This window comes from Mastigoproctus giganteus, chromosome 7, assembly GCF_048544385.1.
Source record: "Mastigoproctus giganteus isolate SK-2022 chromosome 7, ASM4854438v1, whole genome shotgun sequence".
Classification (NCBI taxonomy): domain Eukaryota; kingdom Metazoa; phylum Arthropoda; class Arachnida; order Uropygi; family Thelyphonidae; genus Mastigoproctus; species Mastigoproctus giganteus.
Genome location: NC_143581.1, coordinates 22,584,514 through 22,604,005, shown reverse-complemented (window position 1 = coordinate 22,604,005; position 19,492 = coordinate 22,584,514). Strand labels below are relative to the sequence as shown.

General features: G+C 37.9%; 1 protein-coding gene across 1 annotated transcript in view; it reads right to left on the bottom strand.

The window, feature by feature from the left end:
• LOC150082637 (lon protease homolog 2, peroxisomal-like) overlaps positions 1-19,492 on the bottom strand; it is a 285,321-nt gene that overhangs the window by 43,368 nt on the left and 222,461 nt on the right. The window contains exons 14-15 of the mRNA XM_090377560.1: positions 13,453-13,588; positions 10,384-10,628 (exon numbers count right to left, since the gene is read on the bottom strand). Coding sequence (XP_090233686.1) covers positions 10,384-10,628; positions 13,453-13,588 — 381 coding nt within the window. The remainder of the gene's footprint in view (positions 1-10,383; positions 10,629-13,452; positions 13,589-19,492) is intronic.

The window sequence follows — 19,492 nt, the reverse complement described above, 5'->3', positions numbered from 1 at the left end:
AAAAAAAAAAAAAAAAAAACACACAACTCCCATTTCACCCCTCCGTTCGTTCGAAATACCTGTCCGGTTGAGCTTTAAATTTGTTTAGGCTATCAACTTCAACAACAAGTGATGGAAGTCGGTTCCACCAACCAACCACCCGCTGGCCAAAGGCAAATTTCCGCACATCTATCCGACATCCGTCCTTCCTCAATTTGAATTTATGCCCTCTGAGGTGATTATTCTGAGCAAGATGAAGAATCCCATTGGCATTGAGCATGCTCAAACCATTCAAAGCCTTATACACCTCTATCAGATCACCTCGCCGGTGCCTAGTCTCCAGACTCTGTAATTTTCAAAACTTAAGCCTTTCTTCGTAAGAGCAACCCTTTGTTCCATTCACTAATCTTGTTGCCCTTCTCTGCACCCGTTCCAGCAGCTCTACATCCTTCTTGAAATGAGGCCTCCAGACCTGTATACAGTACTCAAGATGTGGCCTAACCATTGCCTTATACAAGGGAATAATCACCTCCTTATCCCTGCTAGAAAGATTCCTGTATATCATTGACAAGACACCATGAGCTACTCTTGCAGCTCGTCTGCACTGCTCAGAGAACTTCATATCTGCCTGCACAATTACCCCCAGGTCCTTTTCATTCTCCACCACTGTCAGTGTAGTACCGCAGAGTTGATACGTTGCTCTGGGGTTACTGTTTCCCCATATGTAGTACTTTACATTTGTCAATGTTAAACTTCATTTGCCACCTCTCAGCCCATCTGTTCAACATGTTTCCAGATCCTGTTGCAGCAGCATAGCATCAGTAGTGTCCTTAACAACCCTGCCAACCTTTGTATCATCTGCAAACTTGGACATTAAACTTGATATCCCATCATCAATATCATTCATAAACACCGAAAACAACAACGGACCCAACACTGAACCCTGAGGAACTCCACTAATAACATTAGTCCACGTTGAGCAGTGTCCATTGATTACCACTCTGTCTTCTGCCACTCAACCATCCCCTTATCCATAGCAGCAATTTCCTCCAATGCCACACAAATTGGTGCAGCAGTCTTCCATGTGCAACAGTATCAAAAGCCTTTCTAAGATCCAAATATATAATATCAAAGTTATTCCCTGCATCCAGTTCTTTTGTGACTACATCATAGTATCCAATCAAATTGGTCAGGCAAGACCTGCCCTTAACAAAACCATGCTGCGTCTGAGCTATAACTGAATTCTTGTCTAGATGATCCTGCAGTGCTTCTTTAACCAGTGCCTCCATTAATTTACCTGGAACAGAAGTTAAACTAACATGTCTATAATTACTTGTGTCAGCCTTTGATCCTCCTTTGTGAATTGGGGTTACATTTGCACATCTCCAGTCTATGGGTACCTCCCCTGAGTCCAAAGAAGCTCTCAGGTTGATGTGTTGAACATCTATAGGTTGATGTGTTGAGAAATAGCAGTTGAAGTTTAACATTGACAAATACAAGGTACTTCATAATGCATAATAATCCCAGAGTAACTTATCAACTGTGTGGCTACTCAGGGCAGTGGAAATTGAAAAAGACTTGGAGGTGACTGCAGTCAGAGATGAAATTCTCTGAACAGTGCAGACAGGCTGTCAGGACAGCTCATGATTGTGAGGTTTTGTCAATGATATACAGAACTTTTGCTAGCAGGGATAAGAATGTGATAAACTCTTTGTACAATGCCATAGTTAGATGGCATCTTGAGTACTGTATACAGGTCTGGAGGTCTCACTTTAGGGAGGATGTAGATCTGCTGGAAAGGACAACCAGATTGGTGAAAGGAACAAAACAGTGTTCTTACCAAGAAAACCTTCATTTAGTTCTGCAAATTGCAGACTAGACTCCTACAGGGATATCTGATTGCAGTGTTTAAGGCCTTGAATGGATTGAGTAAGCAAATTTTATTATTATTATTATTTCGTTTTTAGGAGCATTAGCAACTAAGGCCATATTGCTCCGGGAATGTGCGGCGGTCATTCCCTGACCTTTCCGCATACTCCGTATTTGGTGGTGGTGACGGGCTCGAACCCCGGTCTACTCAAGAAGCGTGTGCTACGAATTGCTGCTCCTTCCCACCTGGCTACGGAGACGGCCAGTAAGCAAAATGTTGAAGGTATTCTTCCTCTTGCTGAGACTACACAAGGAGGCACAAATTCAAGTGGAGGAAGGATGGTTGCAAGATAGATGTGCAGAAATTTGTTTTCAGTCAGTGGGTGGTTTGAATAAATTAAAGGAAGAACTAAAGAAATTCTTGGAAGGTATGGATAGTTGAAGTGTAGATTTTTCCCACCTTTGGCTGGTGCTACACATCTATCCTAACAACTGTCTTTCCTCAATTTGAATTTATGCCCTCTCTCGGCGATTATTCTGAGCAAGAGGAAGAATTCCATCAGCACTAAGAATGCTCAAACCATTCAAGGCTTTATACACCTCGATCAGATCACCTCGCAGGTGCCTAAGTTCCCAGACACTTTAATTTGCAAAACCTAAGCCTTTCTTCATAAGGGCCACCCTTTGTTCCATTCCCTATTCTTGTTGCCCTTCTCTGCACTCGCTCCAGCAGTTCTACATCCTTCCTAAAATGAGGCCTCCAGACATGTATACAGTACTCAAGGTGTGGCTTTACCATTGCCTTATACAAGGGGATAATCACCTCCGTATCCCAGCTAGAAACATTCCTGTATATCATCGACAAGACACCATGAGCTACTCTTGCAGACCGCCTGCACTGCTCAGAAAACTTCGTATCTGCCTGCACAATTACCCCCAGGTCCTTTTCATTATCTACCACTGTCAGTGTAGTACCAGAGTTGATACGTTACTCTGGAGTTACTGCTTCTCATATGCAGTACTTTACATTTGTCAATGTTAAACTTCAGTTGCCACCTCTCTGCCCATCTGCTCAACTTTTATAGATCCTGTTGCAGCAGCGTACTGTCATTAGTGTTATTAACAACCCTGCCGACCTTTATATCATCTGCAAACTTGGACATTAAGCCTGATATACCATCATCAATATTATTAATAAATACACAAAACAACAACGGACTCCTGAGGGACTCCACTAATAACATTAGTCCACGAAGCACAGTGTCCATTGATTACAACTCTGTCTTCTCCCACTCAACCATCCCTTTATCATAGCAGCAATTTTCCTCCAATGCCACACTGCTCTAATTTTTACAACAGTCTTCCATGTGCAACAGTATCAAAAGCCTTTCTAAGATCCAAATATATTATATCAAAATTATTCTTTCCATCCACATCGTCGTATCCAATCAAATTGGTCAGACAAGTCTTCCCCTTAACAAACCCATGCCGTGTCTGAGCTATAAATCAAGTCTTGTCTAGATGAATGTGCAGTGCTTCTTTAACCAGTGCCTCCCTTAATTTTCCTGGAATAGAAGTTAAACTAACAGGTCTGTAATTACTTGTTTTGCCCTTTGATCCTTCTTTGTGAATTGGAGTCACATTTGCACATCTCCAGTCCATGGGTACCTCCCCTGAGTCCAAGGAAGCTCTCATAATTATGGCTAAGGGTTTGCTTACCTCCTTTGCCGCCTCCTTTAATATAACTGGATAGATCCCATCCACCTCAGCTGCCTTTCTTATGTTTAACTTCAACATTTTCTCCTCCACTTCTGCTCTCAGTTTACAAAATCATCTAGCTCACTACTGCCAGAGTTTAATTCACCTCTGGCATTCCCCACCCTGAGTAACTTCTCATGTGTGAATGTAGATGCAAAATACTCATTTAGTTTGTTAGCTACCTGAGAAGGTTCATCAACAGTTGAACCATCAATATCAAGTTGTCCAATCTGATTCATCCGCTTCCTTCTAGAGTTTACATAAGTAAAGAACTTTTTGCTGTTTCCTGGCCAGATAAGAGTTGTAATGGACCATCCTTCCAACCATTTTTTCACCTGTAACAAATGTAAGCACATTACTGTTGAACCGCTAATGCAGAAATGAAGTTAAAGTAACTACAGAAGTGCCTACTTACACTTTTTGCCTGATGACAAGGAGCATAATCGTCCTGAAAGATGCAGTTACTTGGCAGGTTGAAATGGTCTCTAATGGTTGGCAGCAATTTGCCTTCCAATATAGCTAGGTATCCATTGGCATTTACGGAACCTTTTAAAAATTGTAGGGGATCTATACCGCGAGACGAAATGCACCCCCATATCATTTGGCCGTAGGAAATTCTTCACCACATCTACGGCGAATCATTTGTTTCCCATCAGGTCCATGCAGGTTGAATTTCTTCTCATCCGAAAAAATAACTGACTTCCACTCCTTGGGGGTGGGTCCGTTTGACATGCTCCTTACACCACATTAATCAGGCGTTTTTCATTTTTTGTGTGAGGAGGGGCTTCTTCTTAGGTTTGTTTGTTATTTTGGATTTTAGGAGCATTAGCAACTAAGGCCATATTGCTCCAGGATATGCGGTGGTCATTCCCTGACCTTTCCGCACCCTCCGTATTTGGTGGTGACGGGCTCGAATCCCGGTCTAATCAAGAAGCGTGTGCTATGCACTGCTGCTCCTTCCCACCTGGTTACGGAGGCACCTCTTCTTCTTAGGATGACAGGCTACAAGTCCATTTTTGAAGAGGCATCTTCTGACTGTTATTGCACTTTCCCTGACCTTTCCGCATACTCCGTATTTGGTGGTGACGAGCTCGAACCCCGGTCTACTCAAGAAGCGTGTGCTACGAATTGCTGCTCCTTCCCACCTGGCTACGGAGACGGCCAGTAAGCAAAATGTTGAAGGCATTCTTCCTCTTGCTGAGACTACACAAGGACTCCTGTATGTCCTTCCCATTCTCTTTTCAGCTCAGACGAAGAAGCTCTACAGTTTTTAAGGCATAAGCACTTCAAAATGCGGTCCTGTTTTGGCGTAGAGACTCATTTGCATCCAGTTCCTTTTTTCCTAATATTCTTGAGTTTGGAAAAAAATCTACTCACACTCTACTGATTACAAGACACTGTATAAGCAACATGACCAGAAGAACATCCTTTCTCAAGTAAAACAACAATAGCACTCTTTCTTCGTGGCATCAACTGCACATAACTCGCCATCCTGACACAAGCAAGGAATGACTGCAACTCTTGCAGTGTGCTTATATAACTGAAAGTAACAGTTGATGCAATATTACATCATCACCTAAATGTGTCAATCTTATATCTGATGAAATCTGTAAGAAATATTGCCATATACTTACGTTATTTAGATGACAATTACAATTTTAAGTGGTGATACACTTTCTTTGAACACCAGTGTATATATATTAGATTATCAAAAAGTTTTCCTGCATAAAAGTTTACATACATTAACACACAATGAAATAAAAAATAAATAATCTGACAAAATAAATTACATATATATATATATATATATATGAGATGTGATCAAAAAGGTTTTACTGACTGTATCTTGAAACTGCTATAGGCTTCCTTGCACCACGTGGCCATTGCTAATACTGACTATGGTGTTGCAGTTAGTTGCAACTTGTCACATAGTAATGAATTAATCACCTATTTGTAGCCAATTAGTGCAACATTGAATAGAAGGTGTTTGTGTACACATTTTGTCCCATTTTAAAATGAGTGATTTTACTAAGCAGCAATTTGCATCAAATTTTGTTTAAAATTTTGGAAAGCGCAACAGAAACATATGAAATGTTGAAATCAACTTTCGGAAGAGACTGTGCATTTGAAGACTTTTGGCAGTTCTCAAAATTTAAATGAGTCACTTCTCCATCGAAGATGATTCTCACTCTGGTGTCCGCTTCAACTTCAAAAACCAGTGATTTAATTGCTCATGTCATTGACCTGATCAGGAGTATCAACATTTAACTATTTGCAAAGTTGCTAGTAAAACTGGTATTTTTAAGGGATATGTCAATCAATTTTAACACAAGATTTGTGGATGTGATTCTAAGCCAAGTTTGTGCCTTGCATCCTCACTGATGATCACAGGGTTCTTGTGCTATTGCTGATGACCCATATTTGCCCTCTATGCGGAAGACTCCTTCTCCTAGGCCCAAGACAATCTTGCTCAAATATGAAGAAAATGAATAATCATATTTTTGATTCATGAGGCATTGTTCATTATGATCCCCAATTAAAAACAGTCAAACATCAATGCTACAATCACTATTAATACAAGATAGTAATAGCAATACAGGCAATTGATGCAAGAAAGCAAGCATATGAGCTAATGTAGCATTAGCCAAGAAAAAAAAAAAAAAAAAAAAAAAATCACACAACCATTCCCTCTAAAAATTTGTCCAGTTCCTCCTTGAATTTATTTAAGCTATCAAATTCCACTACAGATAGAAGTTTGTTCCAGCAATTAACTACCCGCTGGCTAAAGGCAACTTTCCGCACATCTATTCAACAACTGTTTTTCCTCAATTTGAATTTATGCCCCCTTAGGGGGCATAAATTCAACTTGAGCAAGTGGAGGAATTTGAGAATCCCATCAGAATTCAGCGTGCTCAACCCATTCAAGACCTTATACACCTCAATCAGATCACCTTGCAGGTGCCTAGTCTCCAGCTGCTGCAATTTGCAGAACTTAAGATCTCTTAGTAAGAGGATCCCTTCATTCCCCTCACTAATCTTGTTGCCCTTCTCTGTACATGCTCAAGCAAATCTACATCCTTCCTAAAATGAGGCCACCAGACTTGTATGCAGTACTCAAGGCGTGGCCTGACCATTTGCCTTATACAAAGGGATAATCACCTCCTTTCCTCTGCTAGCAAAATTCCTGTATATCATTGACAAAACCCCACGACCTCCTCTTGCATCTAGTCTGCATTACTCAGAAAACTTCATATCTGACTGCACAATTACTCCCAGGTCTTTTTCATTTTCTACCACCATAAGTGCCACACAGCTGGTACTTTCTTCTTGGGTTACTTCTACCCATATGCAGTACTTTGCATTTGTCAATGTTAAACTTCAGTTGCAACTTCTCAGCCCATCTCCCCAAATTTTCTAGATCCTGTTGCAGTAGCACACTGCCATTACTGTCACTAACAACTCTGCCAACCTTTGTATCATCTGCAAACTTCGACACTAAGCCTGATACACCTTCATCAATATCATTGATAAATATACAAAACAACAGTGGGCCCAATGCCGAACCCTGTGGGACTCCACTAATAACATTAGTCCATGAAGAGCAGCGTCCATTGATTAGCACCCTCTGTCTTCTCCCACTCAACCACCCTTTTATGGGCCGACTGGGCTAGCCGAGTGGGTAAAGTACCTGCCCGGCAACCCAAAGGCCGTGGGTTCGATTCCCGCCTCGGGCTTGGATCAAAGTACTGCAAAAACCTTGGGAGGTGCAATATGGCCACAGAAGCCGATGCACCAACAACTACCAAATCAAAAAAAAAATCAAAAAAAAAAAAAAAAAATCACCCTTTTATGCATTGTAGCAACTTATCCTTAATACCATTCTGCTCCAATTTGTACAGTAGTCTCCCATCGCAACAGTGTCAAAATTTTTCCTGAAATCCAAGTATATGATCTCAAAATTATTTTTTGCATCCAGTTCCTTGGTAACCACATCATAAAATAACCAGTCATATTTGTCAGACAAGACTTTTCCTTAACAAGCCCATGCTGTGTCTGAATTATTGTTGCAGTCTTGTCTAGATGATCCTGCAATGCATCTTTAACCAGTGACTCTATTATTTTACCTGGAACAGAAGTTAAACTAACTGGTCTGTAATTATTCGTGTCACCCTTCGATCCCCCTTTGTGAATTGGGGATACATTTGCACATCTCCAGTCTGTGGGGTCCTCCCCTGAGTCCAAGGATGCTCTCATAATTATGGCTAAGGGTTTGCTTACTTCCTTTGCCGCCTCCTTTAATATAACTGGATAGATCCCATCCACCCCAGGTGCCTTTCTTATGTTTAACTTCAACAACTTCTCCTCCACTTTGCCCTCAGTTATTACAAAATCATTAAGCACCCTGCTACAATTTGATAACCTTCTGCCATTTTCAAACCTTAACTCCTCATGTGTGAATGTAGATGCAAAGTACTCATTCAGTTTGTTTGCTATCTGAGAAGGATCATCAACAGTCGAACCATCGATATCAAGTGGACCAATCTGATTCATCCTCTTCCTTTTAGAATTTATATAAGTAAAGAAATCCTTGTTGTTTTTCTTAGCATCCTTTGCCAAAGATTTCTCATAATCTGTCTTTGCTTGCCTAATCTCCTTTGTAACTTGATTACAGATTAGCTTATATCTGCCATAGGCTTCTGTGTCACCTGATAATTTATATGCATCCCATGCATTTTTATTCTCTGCCATGAGTCTCATTAGTTCATTTGACAACCATTTATTCCTAAACCTTGAACAATATTTCTTAACAGGTATGAAAAGTCTAGTAGCTTCCACGATTAATTCGCTGTTGGAAACATCCTCAGTTGGTCCCACTGTATAGAATTTAAAAACTGTCTGAGACCACTGTACTCACCTTTACAGAAGTAAAAACCCTTTCCTTTCCCCCTGATGGTAATTATATCTTTAAGTAAATCCCAAATCAATACACTGTGATCACTGCCACCTAGTGGTTCCTTTATCTGCAAATTCTTAATACACGAATGATCACTGCTGGTAACCATATCAAGAGTATTACTCTCTCTGGTTGCCTCTCGAACATGCTGCAGCAGAAAACAATCATCCAATAAATCCACAAAAACCTTGCTAGTGTGCAATTGACCAACCCACAAGTTCCAGTCAATATCTGGGAAATTAAAATCCCCCATTATAAGCCAATCTAATTTACTAGCCCACTCTATTTCTCTGTACAATTGTTCATTGTACTCATTCAAGTCATTAGGCCTATAGCACACTCCTACTCTTATTTTTGCTTTCCCAGTGCTTATGTCAACACCAAACTGACTCAACATTGCACTGTCCATCTATGTCAACTGGATGCACTACCTTAGATTTTTGTTTTTCTTAATTAACAGCATAACCCCACCCCCTCCTTCCTATCCTGCCTATCCTTTCTGTACACATTGTACTCCCCAAATTCCAATTCTGCATTCCTAATATCTGTGTGACACCACATCTCTGATATCCCAACAATATCTGCCTTTCATGGCTTGACCAACATTTCAATTTCAAATTTATTTACTATACTTCTAGCATTGGTGTACATGCACCTATTCTTATTCTTAGTTACTCGAACACATCCCGTGTATTTATTTGTTTCATGATGACTGCCATGAGTCCCTGAAACCCCCAAGCACCCCTTGCTCCAGGTCGCTGCTCATTCTAATAGAAGTAGTGCGAGAATCACCTTCATTTCTGCCTGCGGCTACTTTTAGTCTGTGAATCCCCCAAGTTGGCAGTTTTCTGACCCACCTAATGCTGCCTCAATAGCATCAGTAAACACTCTTGCACCCTTTCTATTTAAGTGTATCCCATCCCTGCAGAAGCACTCTCTCCTGTTAACAAGCACAGATTCGGGAATGCAACTCATTTCAGCCAAGTTTGTGCCTTGCATCCTCACTGGCGATTACAGAGAGCAGCAACAAGTCACACTTCATTTCCTCCAGCATTATTGGTGACAAATTGGGTGAATGGATATAAGTTTTTTTGACACAAATGGCAGTTTTCTTAGTGGAAGACTCGGTCTCCTACAAGGCCCAAAAGAAGCTAGCCAATCTTGATCAAATGTGATGAACATGCTTAATCATAATTTTCAACTCTGAAGGAATTGTTCAATATGAATTTGTCTCACATGGTCAAACAATCAATCAGGAATACTATAAAACAGTTCTACAATGAGTATATTATGATGTTTGGAGAAAGCAACCAGAAATGTTAGCTTCATGGAACTAGCACTTGCATCATGACAGCATCCTTCAATGCTCGGTACATTCCATTCAAGAATTTCTTGCAAAACACTCCATTTCAGTGCAGCCCCCACTGCCACAGTCACTAGATTTAGCTCTCTCTCCCTTTTTTATTTTTTTAAATCAAACTTCAAGACCCTTGAAAGGTTAGAGATTTGCAACAGCCAAGGATGTCATTCAGAATGCATGACAAAAAATAATTGCAATTTCAAACAAAGCCTACCAGGAATGCTTTTAGAAGTACTGGAATCAGCATATATATACACCTATTCCAACCATATGATAAAAAACTGCTTCAAAGAACATCCATCTGAACAGCCAGTAAGCTCCATCATTTCCCAAATGAGTATAGTCTTCAAACATTTTGATCACACCGTGTGTGTGTGTGTGTGTGTGTGTGTGTGCGCGCGCTCGCACAATTTCTTATTTTATTTAATGTTTATTAAAAATGATAAACCAAAATTCTACTCACGCCTAAGATATCTTCCACTGCAGCTTCATCTAAAACGATAGGTAGTTCAGGTGGATGTACTAATGTTTCCTCTAACACAGACCCTTTGCTTTCCATTTTTGGACTTAAATCAGTTGGCATATCAGGTACCTGTATTCTTGTAATGGGGATCTGTTTCTCTACAACACGAACAGCAACTGCTCTACAAACAGCACCTATTTTTCTCTCAAGGCTTCTTACCCCAGCTTCACGTGTATATTTCAAAACTAAGTCCCAGAAGAGAGAAAGGCATAACTGTTTTAAATACTATTAAGTTTCTTCCATTATCACTTAAAATTATACAACATAACATTTACTCCAAATTTATAAAGCAGACCAGTACCTGACAGAATTATTAAAACGTTCCAGTAAGTTATTTATACAAACAGTGACTTTAAACACAATACTTTTTTTCTGTGGTAATTATACACAAAAAGATTGTTGAACATCATGTAACATGTTAGTAAATCTAGAGATATCCTAACCACGAATATCTGTGGATTGCAATTTTTAGGAAATTACAAAAAAATATTTCAAAACTTGGAAGTTGGTGGGGTGGATATAAAAGATAATTTGGTGAGCCGGGAATTGAACAGTGAGTGGATGAATTTCAGTGCATATTGCAATCAGAATAAGGTTGCAGAAGTACAAACATTAGTTTGTCTAATACAAGTGGACAGATCACAAAGTGCATAATAAGTTATCTTCCTATTCTAAAATTCATATAACTTCTCTGTCATAACCTATTTTAGTGAACACAAAGTATAAATTATGTAACATTATTTAAGGTTTCCATTTCACAGTGAAGAATAGCAATAGGTTAATAGTTCAGCAGAAGGAAGAAATTAAACACTGTTATGAGATTTGGAACTTAATAATTAGTTTGATAACAGTGGAAGAGTGGAAATAATATCCATAAAACACTACACGGTAAAGCAATAAAGAATTATCATCAAAAGTTATGACTGCATCTGTAGGAGATTATCTTCTATAGGTGTATTCATTAACTTTTGGAGGCAAACTTAAAACACAGAAATTGCAAATTTAATGTCTCCCCCCCCCCCAAATCTGCTCATACAGGACCCAAGAAAGTGATTTAAACCATTAAATTGCTCATACAGTTTAAGACCTTATTGTGTTCACTATTGTTTATGGAAAACTGTGACAGACAGAAATTATACAGAAAGTATGCTGATATAGCATAATGAGTGACTGTAATTGTTTGATAATATCTTACAGACTGATGAACATTAAATTCCAAGTTGATAGATCTGTAAATTCTTAAATTGTCAGTACTGCCATGCATATATCCTAAACTGTCAGTAAGCCATGTGCAGATGTATCCAGACACCATCAGCAAGGCCAAGCCAGCTGATGGTTTGTGAGGACATCTGCAAAAGAACTAAAAAAAAAAAAAAAAAAAACCTGGAAATGTTGAAAAATTCCATATTGTTAATAATTTCACAATGGAATAACATCAATAATAATAATCTTCATTTCATGTAGGATGGGACATGCTCATTTTTCCCTTGTGTGGTCATTGGCTGCATGACAAATTTAAAAGCACAATGGAATTGAATGGTCCAGCATGAATGACCTTGTCCCTTGACTTCTTTCTGTGAGCTTGGTCTAAGGAAGAAGCTTATGTAAATATATTGTAAATTATTAAAAAGAGAACACAAAACTGTATAGAAAAACATGAATTAATTTTGTAGATTAAAATCATCACATATAAATAAATAATAATTGGGTGCCTGATGATTCAGGAGCCTGATCCCTTCTTCTGACACTGAGGAAATACAGGAAAATATAACAATATATATATATATATATATAAATAAAAATATGAAAGTAATAAATCAAGGCAAAACTCTTACACAAAAAATTAAATTCTATTATTTTAGCAGGAAACAGTGGTGGTTGGGGAGAGATCAAGGTTGACTAGATCATTTACATATTCTCCACAAATGGGCACCTCATCCTGGACATATATGTTGCAATACATTAAATCAAGATTTAATTTTATAGTAAATATTCATCAAATATTTAAACATACCCCATACCATGAAACTAATCAAGTAGTATTGGGGAAGAGAACATAGTTGTCTTTGTAAGATTCATCACAACAAAAGATTTTTTTTACCACATAATCTGGAACTGAAAACTGAATTTTTGGCTTGGTAATGGTAGTGCAGAGAATAAAATATACATCATGTTTTTGTGCCTTAACTTAACTAAAATTAACTTTTTGGGGTGGGGGTGATTTTAATTATGTTGCATCCATCTCATTGCTATTAACACAAATTATTTAAATATACTACCTAGAGCTGAGCTATTAACTGAGCACACAGGTACAAACTTCTGGAAATGATGTGCATGAAATAAAATATACAAATAATTTCTACCTTAAACAGAGTGAGATATGATCTATCAGCCAAACACAATGACAAAACAATACTGTCACCTTGTGCACAGAGGTTTATACTGACAGAGTTGAGTTAAAAAGGTGGTCACAGGATGGCTCAGATCACTTCTACTGACTGGAGCTGCAAGGGAAGGCTGTGCCAAAGACAGACATGAGCTATCCCACTGCAGGAGGATAACATTGCCAATAACAGCAGTAGATGGGATTTATGGAGAAAACCAAGACTCCAGTGCAACTGACAGGAAGGGAAGGCAAAGCCAAACAGGCCCCACTGCTGGCATCCTTGGCTACAAAGAAGCATGGATCCTGCACATAAAGGGACCTGCTTCAATCTGAACTGGGGTTTGTTCTGCTAGATGGGTCCTCCAGCTAAAAGGAATTGAATATGCACAGTAATCTCCATTTTTTACTATCGTGCAAGTATGCCAACCATAAGGTGCTCAAAATATTTCAATTATCTAATCAAGTAATATAAATTATTTTATTATACTGAAAAACGACAAAATCAGGATTTCTATTAAAGAATAGAAATGGCATTCAGTTTATCTGCTTTTGCTATTCTTTTCCATTAAGATAAAAATTATCATATTTAAATAGACATGAAATTGGAGTGATAAAAAACTTACTAAGACTTCTAATAGCATCATCTGTAAACTGAACCATTTCTGGTGTAAGTCCATGTTCTTTTAATTGTTTTGGAATCAGATGATTTCTAGCAATATGCTCCTTCTCATCATGAGTGTAACCAGGAACAGGAATTAACTGGAAAATAATAGATAAATAAATATATAAAAAGCAACATATACAGGTGACCCCCGTATAACACGGTACTTCTAAAACGTGGTTTCGCCCTAACACGATTGATAAATTGCGGCAAACCTCGCATAACACGATTAGAGAATTTCGGTAAACCTCGCATGACAGGGTATTTTTGAACTTTTGTGCGGGGAAAACTCTGCTATTATGTTGGGTGTAATTTTTCAACATTTCCACTCTTTTTGAATCCCTGCTGTTGACTCACTAGTCAAAAGAAATAAAAAAAAATAATAATAAAAATAAAATGATAAATCCCTGTATTTTATTTTGTTGGGAAATCCCCATGTTAAGTTCTGTGCTATTAAACTTGTGGAAAAATCTACATTTCAAAGTTTTATTATTATTGGATAGCACACCAGGCCATCCAAAATATTTGTCATCCAAACGTTGAAGTTATGTTCCTACTGCCACAGTTATACTGGGTTAATACAACTTCTTTCATTCAGCCATTAGATAAAGGCATTATATCCACCTTTAACTCATTACATCAGAAAATCGTTACAATGGATTTAGGAAAAAAATGATTCCGAATCTATTGAAGTAATGGAGGCATGAAAACATTTCTCAATTGTGGACTGTATCAGAATCATAGGTTTATCACTGAAAGAAGTAAAACCATCAACGTTAAATGCATGTGGAAAAATGTATGGCCAGAGTCAGTTCATTCAGGAAATATGGTCGAACCAGCAGAAAACGGAATTGGTGCGATAATAGAACTTTGTTATGTCGGTGGGAGGGTAAGATTTTGATGATATGACTACTGCAGCCCTTGTGGGTAGCACAGTTGATATAATTCCCTCCCCCACACTGGTTGGGAGGAGGGCGATTTTCCACCTTTTATGTGCAATGATATAAAGGGTGGAAAAGACCTGAGTTCAAATCCCATTGATGATGGGAGGTATTTTTATGGATCTTTTTCCCTGGCTGAGGGAAAAAGCATGGTTTTTTCTACCAGAAACTTCAGGTTTTCATTCAGCAAAACAGAAAATCAACCTCAGGACACACGCACGCAATTTATAGACAATATACACAGAGTAACATGGCTTTAGTCAACGATGCTCCTAAAAAATTTAAAAAAAGATGCGATTACTAAGGACGTTCAAGAATTACTGGTAGAAAAAGAGGCTAGCAAAGCAATTTGGTGGAAATGGCATCGGAGGTAAAACCAAATCAATTCAGAGGATGATAGTGCAGATGAAAATTCTAAACTTCCAAATTTTACACTAAAAAACATACGGGAGGGCAAAAAGTTAGCCGAGCAATTACAATCTTATTTTTTGAATGCAGATTCTTGAACGAAAGGAGCCCAAAGTTCAAAAGGGAGCTCCAAAAATGCCTAGTTCCACATGATGAAAAAGATTTATCAAGCAAACGCAAACAAACCCAGATTACTGATTTTTTAAAGAGAACAGAAGATACACGAAATCTAGAATGTTATATTTTTGTTCACATTTTGTTAACGAAATAGTGTATTTTTGTTAGCTTTTGGAATGTAATCCCCGTTTTGTACTTTTTCTTAGTCCTGTATAACATGGTTTCGCACAACACAACATTTTACAGGAACCTAATAACCGTGCTATATAAGGATTACCTGTACAGCGGAACCTTGATTATCCATAATGATGGCAGGGAACAAGATGCTGGTTAATGAAAAAATATAATTTATTGAGAGGAAATTCACTATTTTTATACAGTACATGTGTATAGGGCATTTCAGTTAAGATGCACTGGGATCTACATTACCTATTTAGACCATTTTTGTTGTATTTGAGCTGAAATTTTTGAATTTGATGTTAAAATTAAGCAAAGAGATACTCTTTACATTTTGCTATTTCTAAATCTATATTTTGCCTAATCAATTGCTTTTTTTCCCTCAATGGGGGTCAATGGGAAAGTTGTTTCAGTCAAAAGTTTAACATAAAAACACCATCAGTGAACATTTTCTGAAACAAATGCAAACTGATTTGAAGGAAAAAAATGTAACACAGTGGTTGTATATGACGCTCGCTCTTCGATACACATGCTTAACTGTGTAGAACTGCTGGCTCTATTTACACTACAACTGTTGTGGTTTTTTTTTTTTTTTTTCCCCTCTTAAATAAAATCAGTTGACATTCATCAATGACATTGTTAGGATACGTCAATGGTTCCAAAATCTATTCCAGGGGGTTTGCAGTAAAAATGCTGTAATGGCGTCTGCCATTACAGAATTTTTAACAGAAGTTATAATTTTTTAAAATTATAACTAATAGTAAACAAAGATAGAATAAAGTAAAATAAAATTAAATATAAAGTAAAGAATTGCCAATGAAAGAAACCACATCTCCCACAATTCCTTATAATTAGTTTACTTTCTTACAGTATGTCACGTTAAATAAATACGTTTTCCATACTAAATTTGTTTTCATTCTCAAAGACCACTGTTATGTATAGGTACTTAATAATAAGGCGCCTTCGTAGCCTGGTGGGCAGGAGCAGCAGCAGTGCGTAGCACATGCTTCTTGATTAGACCGGGGCTCGAGCCCGTGACCACCAAATAGGGAGGATGCAGAAAGGTCAGGGAATGACTGCCGCATATCCCCGGAGCAATATGGTCTTAGTTGCTAATGCTCCTAAAAACAAAATAAACAAACAACAAACTTAATAATAATTTTATATTATTATGCAATATCGCTAATGAAAACGTAGCACTGGAAATAGTTTATAATAAAAATTCAGAACTATTATATGATTTCACAGAATACAGGCCTAGTGGTTCACGATAAAATATTATGTTGAAAGGGGTTCACGAGTCCAAAAAGGTTAGGAACTGCTGGGCTAAGCTAAGGGCAGGAAATAACTTTCCCATTGAGTAAAAACAGTTGATTGGGCAAATTTTTAATTTAGAAATAGTAAAAATCTAAATGGTAACACTTAGTCCAAATTGAACATGAAATTCAAAAATTTCATGCTCAAGTACAACAAAAAAAAAAAAAAAAAAAATATATATATAGCCTAACCCAAACCTAAAAATAAGCAAGCAGACTCTGGCACCTTTTAATTAAAACACCTTGTACATAATCAGTTACAAAAGAAAAATTTATACACCTGAAATGGTAATTTGTTTGCAACTTAATTTTATATTTTTTAAAACAAGAGAACAAAAAATAAAATTAACTTACATGAAACAATTTGATATCAGCTTTTATAATTTTTTTTTCTGTTGAAACTGTTTTCATGTATAATGTATCAGTTCTAATTTTCCATAAATATACACTGTAAATTTAGTGTAGTCTACATTTCTAAGAATGAGTGCAAAGTGCTCATTACCACAAGTACTTGGATTGCAGCATCTTCTCCCTCAGAACAAACCCTCTAACATCACTAGTATCACTTTCAACAGAATTTTCAACTTCAGCCAAAATAGCTGTTTCATTTATTACATTTCTGGCCACAGCATTATCATCATCTCTTGTTAGTGCTCTTCCTGTTGGAAATAAAAATGAAACCACTAATTAAAATTTGATTTCTACACATTTTTAGCGACTGGAAACATCTTTAAATAGTGGATTCCCTCTCCATTTCCACAGTCTTGGGTCAAATTTCAGTAACATTTTCCCCCATGACCACTCATATAGTGATAGGTGATATGTTGTTCCAGGATGTCACAGCAGAATATATGCATCTTTTATCATCCACATTTTCAATGACTTTTTTAAATCATCTTCCTCTGCAATGAAACAATGAAATTTTTTCAAAACTGTGTAACTCCTGGTCCATGGGCAGATAATGTATGCATATTCATCCTTACTCAATAGTGCTGATAACAGGAAATCCTTCGGATTCAAAATGCACAAATTTACTAAAAAGCCAGCTATTAAAAATATCTTGAGAAAAATTTAATATCAACTTGTTTGAAACATGTTGGCTTCTTTGCTTTTTTAAACAATAACTGGCTTCAATTTAGGAGTGCCTCTGCTATTTGCATATGCCATTATTGTTAACTGTTCTTTGCATGAGTTATGGCCTGGATCTGTTTTTTCATTTCATGCAGTAATTCTTTTGTATAAGAAGCATTTGCACAAATATACCAGATGGATTGGAACCAATTTCTTCATGGATCAAATCATGGCTTTCTATTATTCATAGAAATTCCACAATGAATAATGTAGCTGCCGAACGGTTTTCATTTAACTTTTCCACAGAGACTTCAAGCTGCCTGATTCCATGTTGCTTTTGAAATCTTCAGTTGGCTACCCATGTGAAATAGAAATCATTTCAGAAATTTGTTCATGGAATCACCTCGTTTTCTCTAAGAGAGAAACACAGTAATGATATATCAACAGTGTGTGAGATGTACATTGGTAGAGCAGATTAAAAACTCATGTAAATTTAGGGCATGAAACCTCATGCTAAGAGAGCTATAAAACATTATTGTATAAGTAGGACAAATACAAGTAGCCTATTTATGTAAGGTAAGTAGCAAACTTATTTGCTACTTATTTCAACGATCTCATATTGCAGAGGCCCTTCACCATGAGTTCTTTGGTATTACATAACTCTAAATAAAAAATAAGGCTCAAACAGAGAAGTACAGTGCCCTTCACTCAAAGTGTATGCCACTATTCAGACATGGATTCAGCTCTTACTGGAGTGATATTGGTGGGTAAGTAGGTACCATGAAGGCTTAAACAACCCAGTGACAGTATACACCAAGTTAGCTTTGCATTAGCAACCACTTTGTATGACCACCTTTTGCTCGTAATACAGCCCATCACAAGGTGCTGCTGGGTGTCCTGTGGTGGTGCTACCCATGCATTGCATAATGTGTCCAGTAACGTTTGAACATTGTCAGGCAGATGGTTGCAGCATAGATGTCCTTTTCTAGTACTTCCCAAACATACTAAATTGGTTTTAGATCAGGGGTGTTGGGCAGACATAGGAGAATGAATAATTCACTGTCATGTTTCTTAAACCAGTTAGAAATTTGCTAGGGCCTTTGGCATGGTGCACTGTTTTGTTAATAGATGGAGTTGTCTGGATATGCTATCTTCATGAAGGGGGTGACTTGGTCAGTGACGAGATAGAACAGTTGGCATTCCCACTGAACTGTTGATTAACAGTGATCAGAGGATGGCATGTCACAAAAACAATCCCCAAATCATAATGCTATCATCCAGCCTGCTGAATATCAACAGGCTGGATGATAGTGCAATGGCCTTGTGTTGCTTTCTCCAAACGCAGATACACTCATCAGCATGACAGAGTTGGAAATAGGATTCATCAGATCAGGTGATAGAGGCCCAGTGTTGGTGCTGACATGAACACACAAAGTTCAGTTTCTTGTGTCATGCAGTAAACATGGGTATCTGTGACAGCCATCTACTGCCATAGCCCATACGAGATAATGTCTGGTGTATAGACCATGTGGATATTGGTCTTGCTATTCTTATGTTGTAATGGATAGTTAACTGGACCACTGTGCTGCATCACTGCTGTGTTACGAAATGAGACACATGATGCTCACCACGGGTATCGACCACACATAGTTGTCCTACAAGTGACCTTTGGCTGGTTGTTCAACCATGGTTGTGCTAGTCACAGTAGACTCGTGAAACAACAGAATGGGAGCACTTAACCACAGTGGCTGTTGTCGAAGTATTGGAAACTACACATCTTACCGCCACAATCATTCCATGTTCAAAGTCAGAAACATCTCAACACTAATGCATTCTTCCTCATAGACACTCAAAAACTATTGTCATGTGTGCGAACTACAACCTTATATGAGCTATTCCAGACTCTGAGCCTTCACCAGCATCACAAACCAGTGTATTCCTATACAACGAGGCTTTGCTAATGCAAAACCAA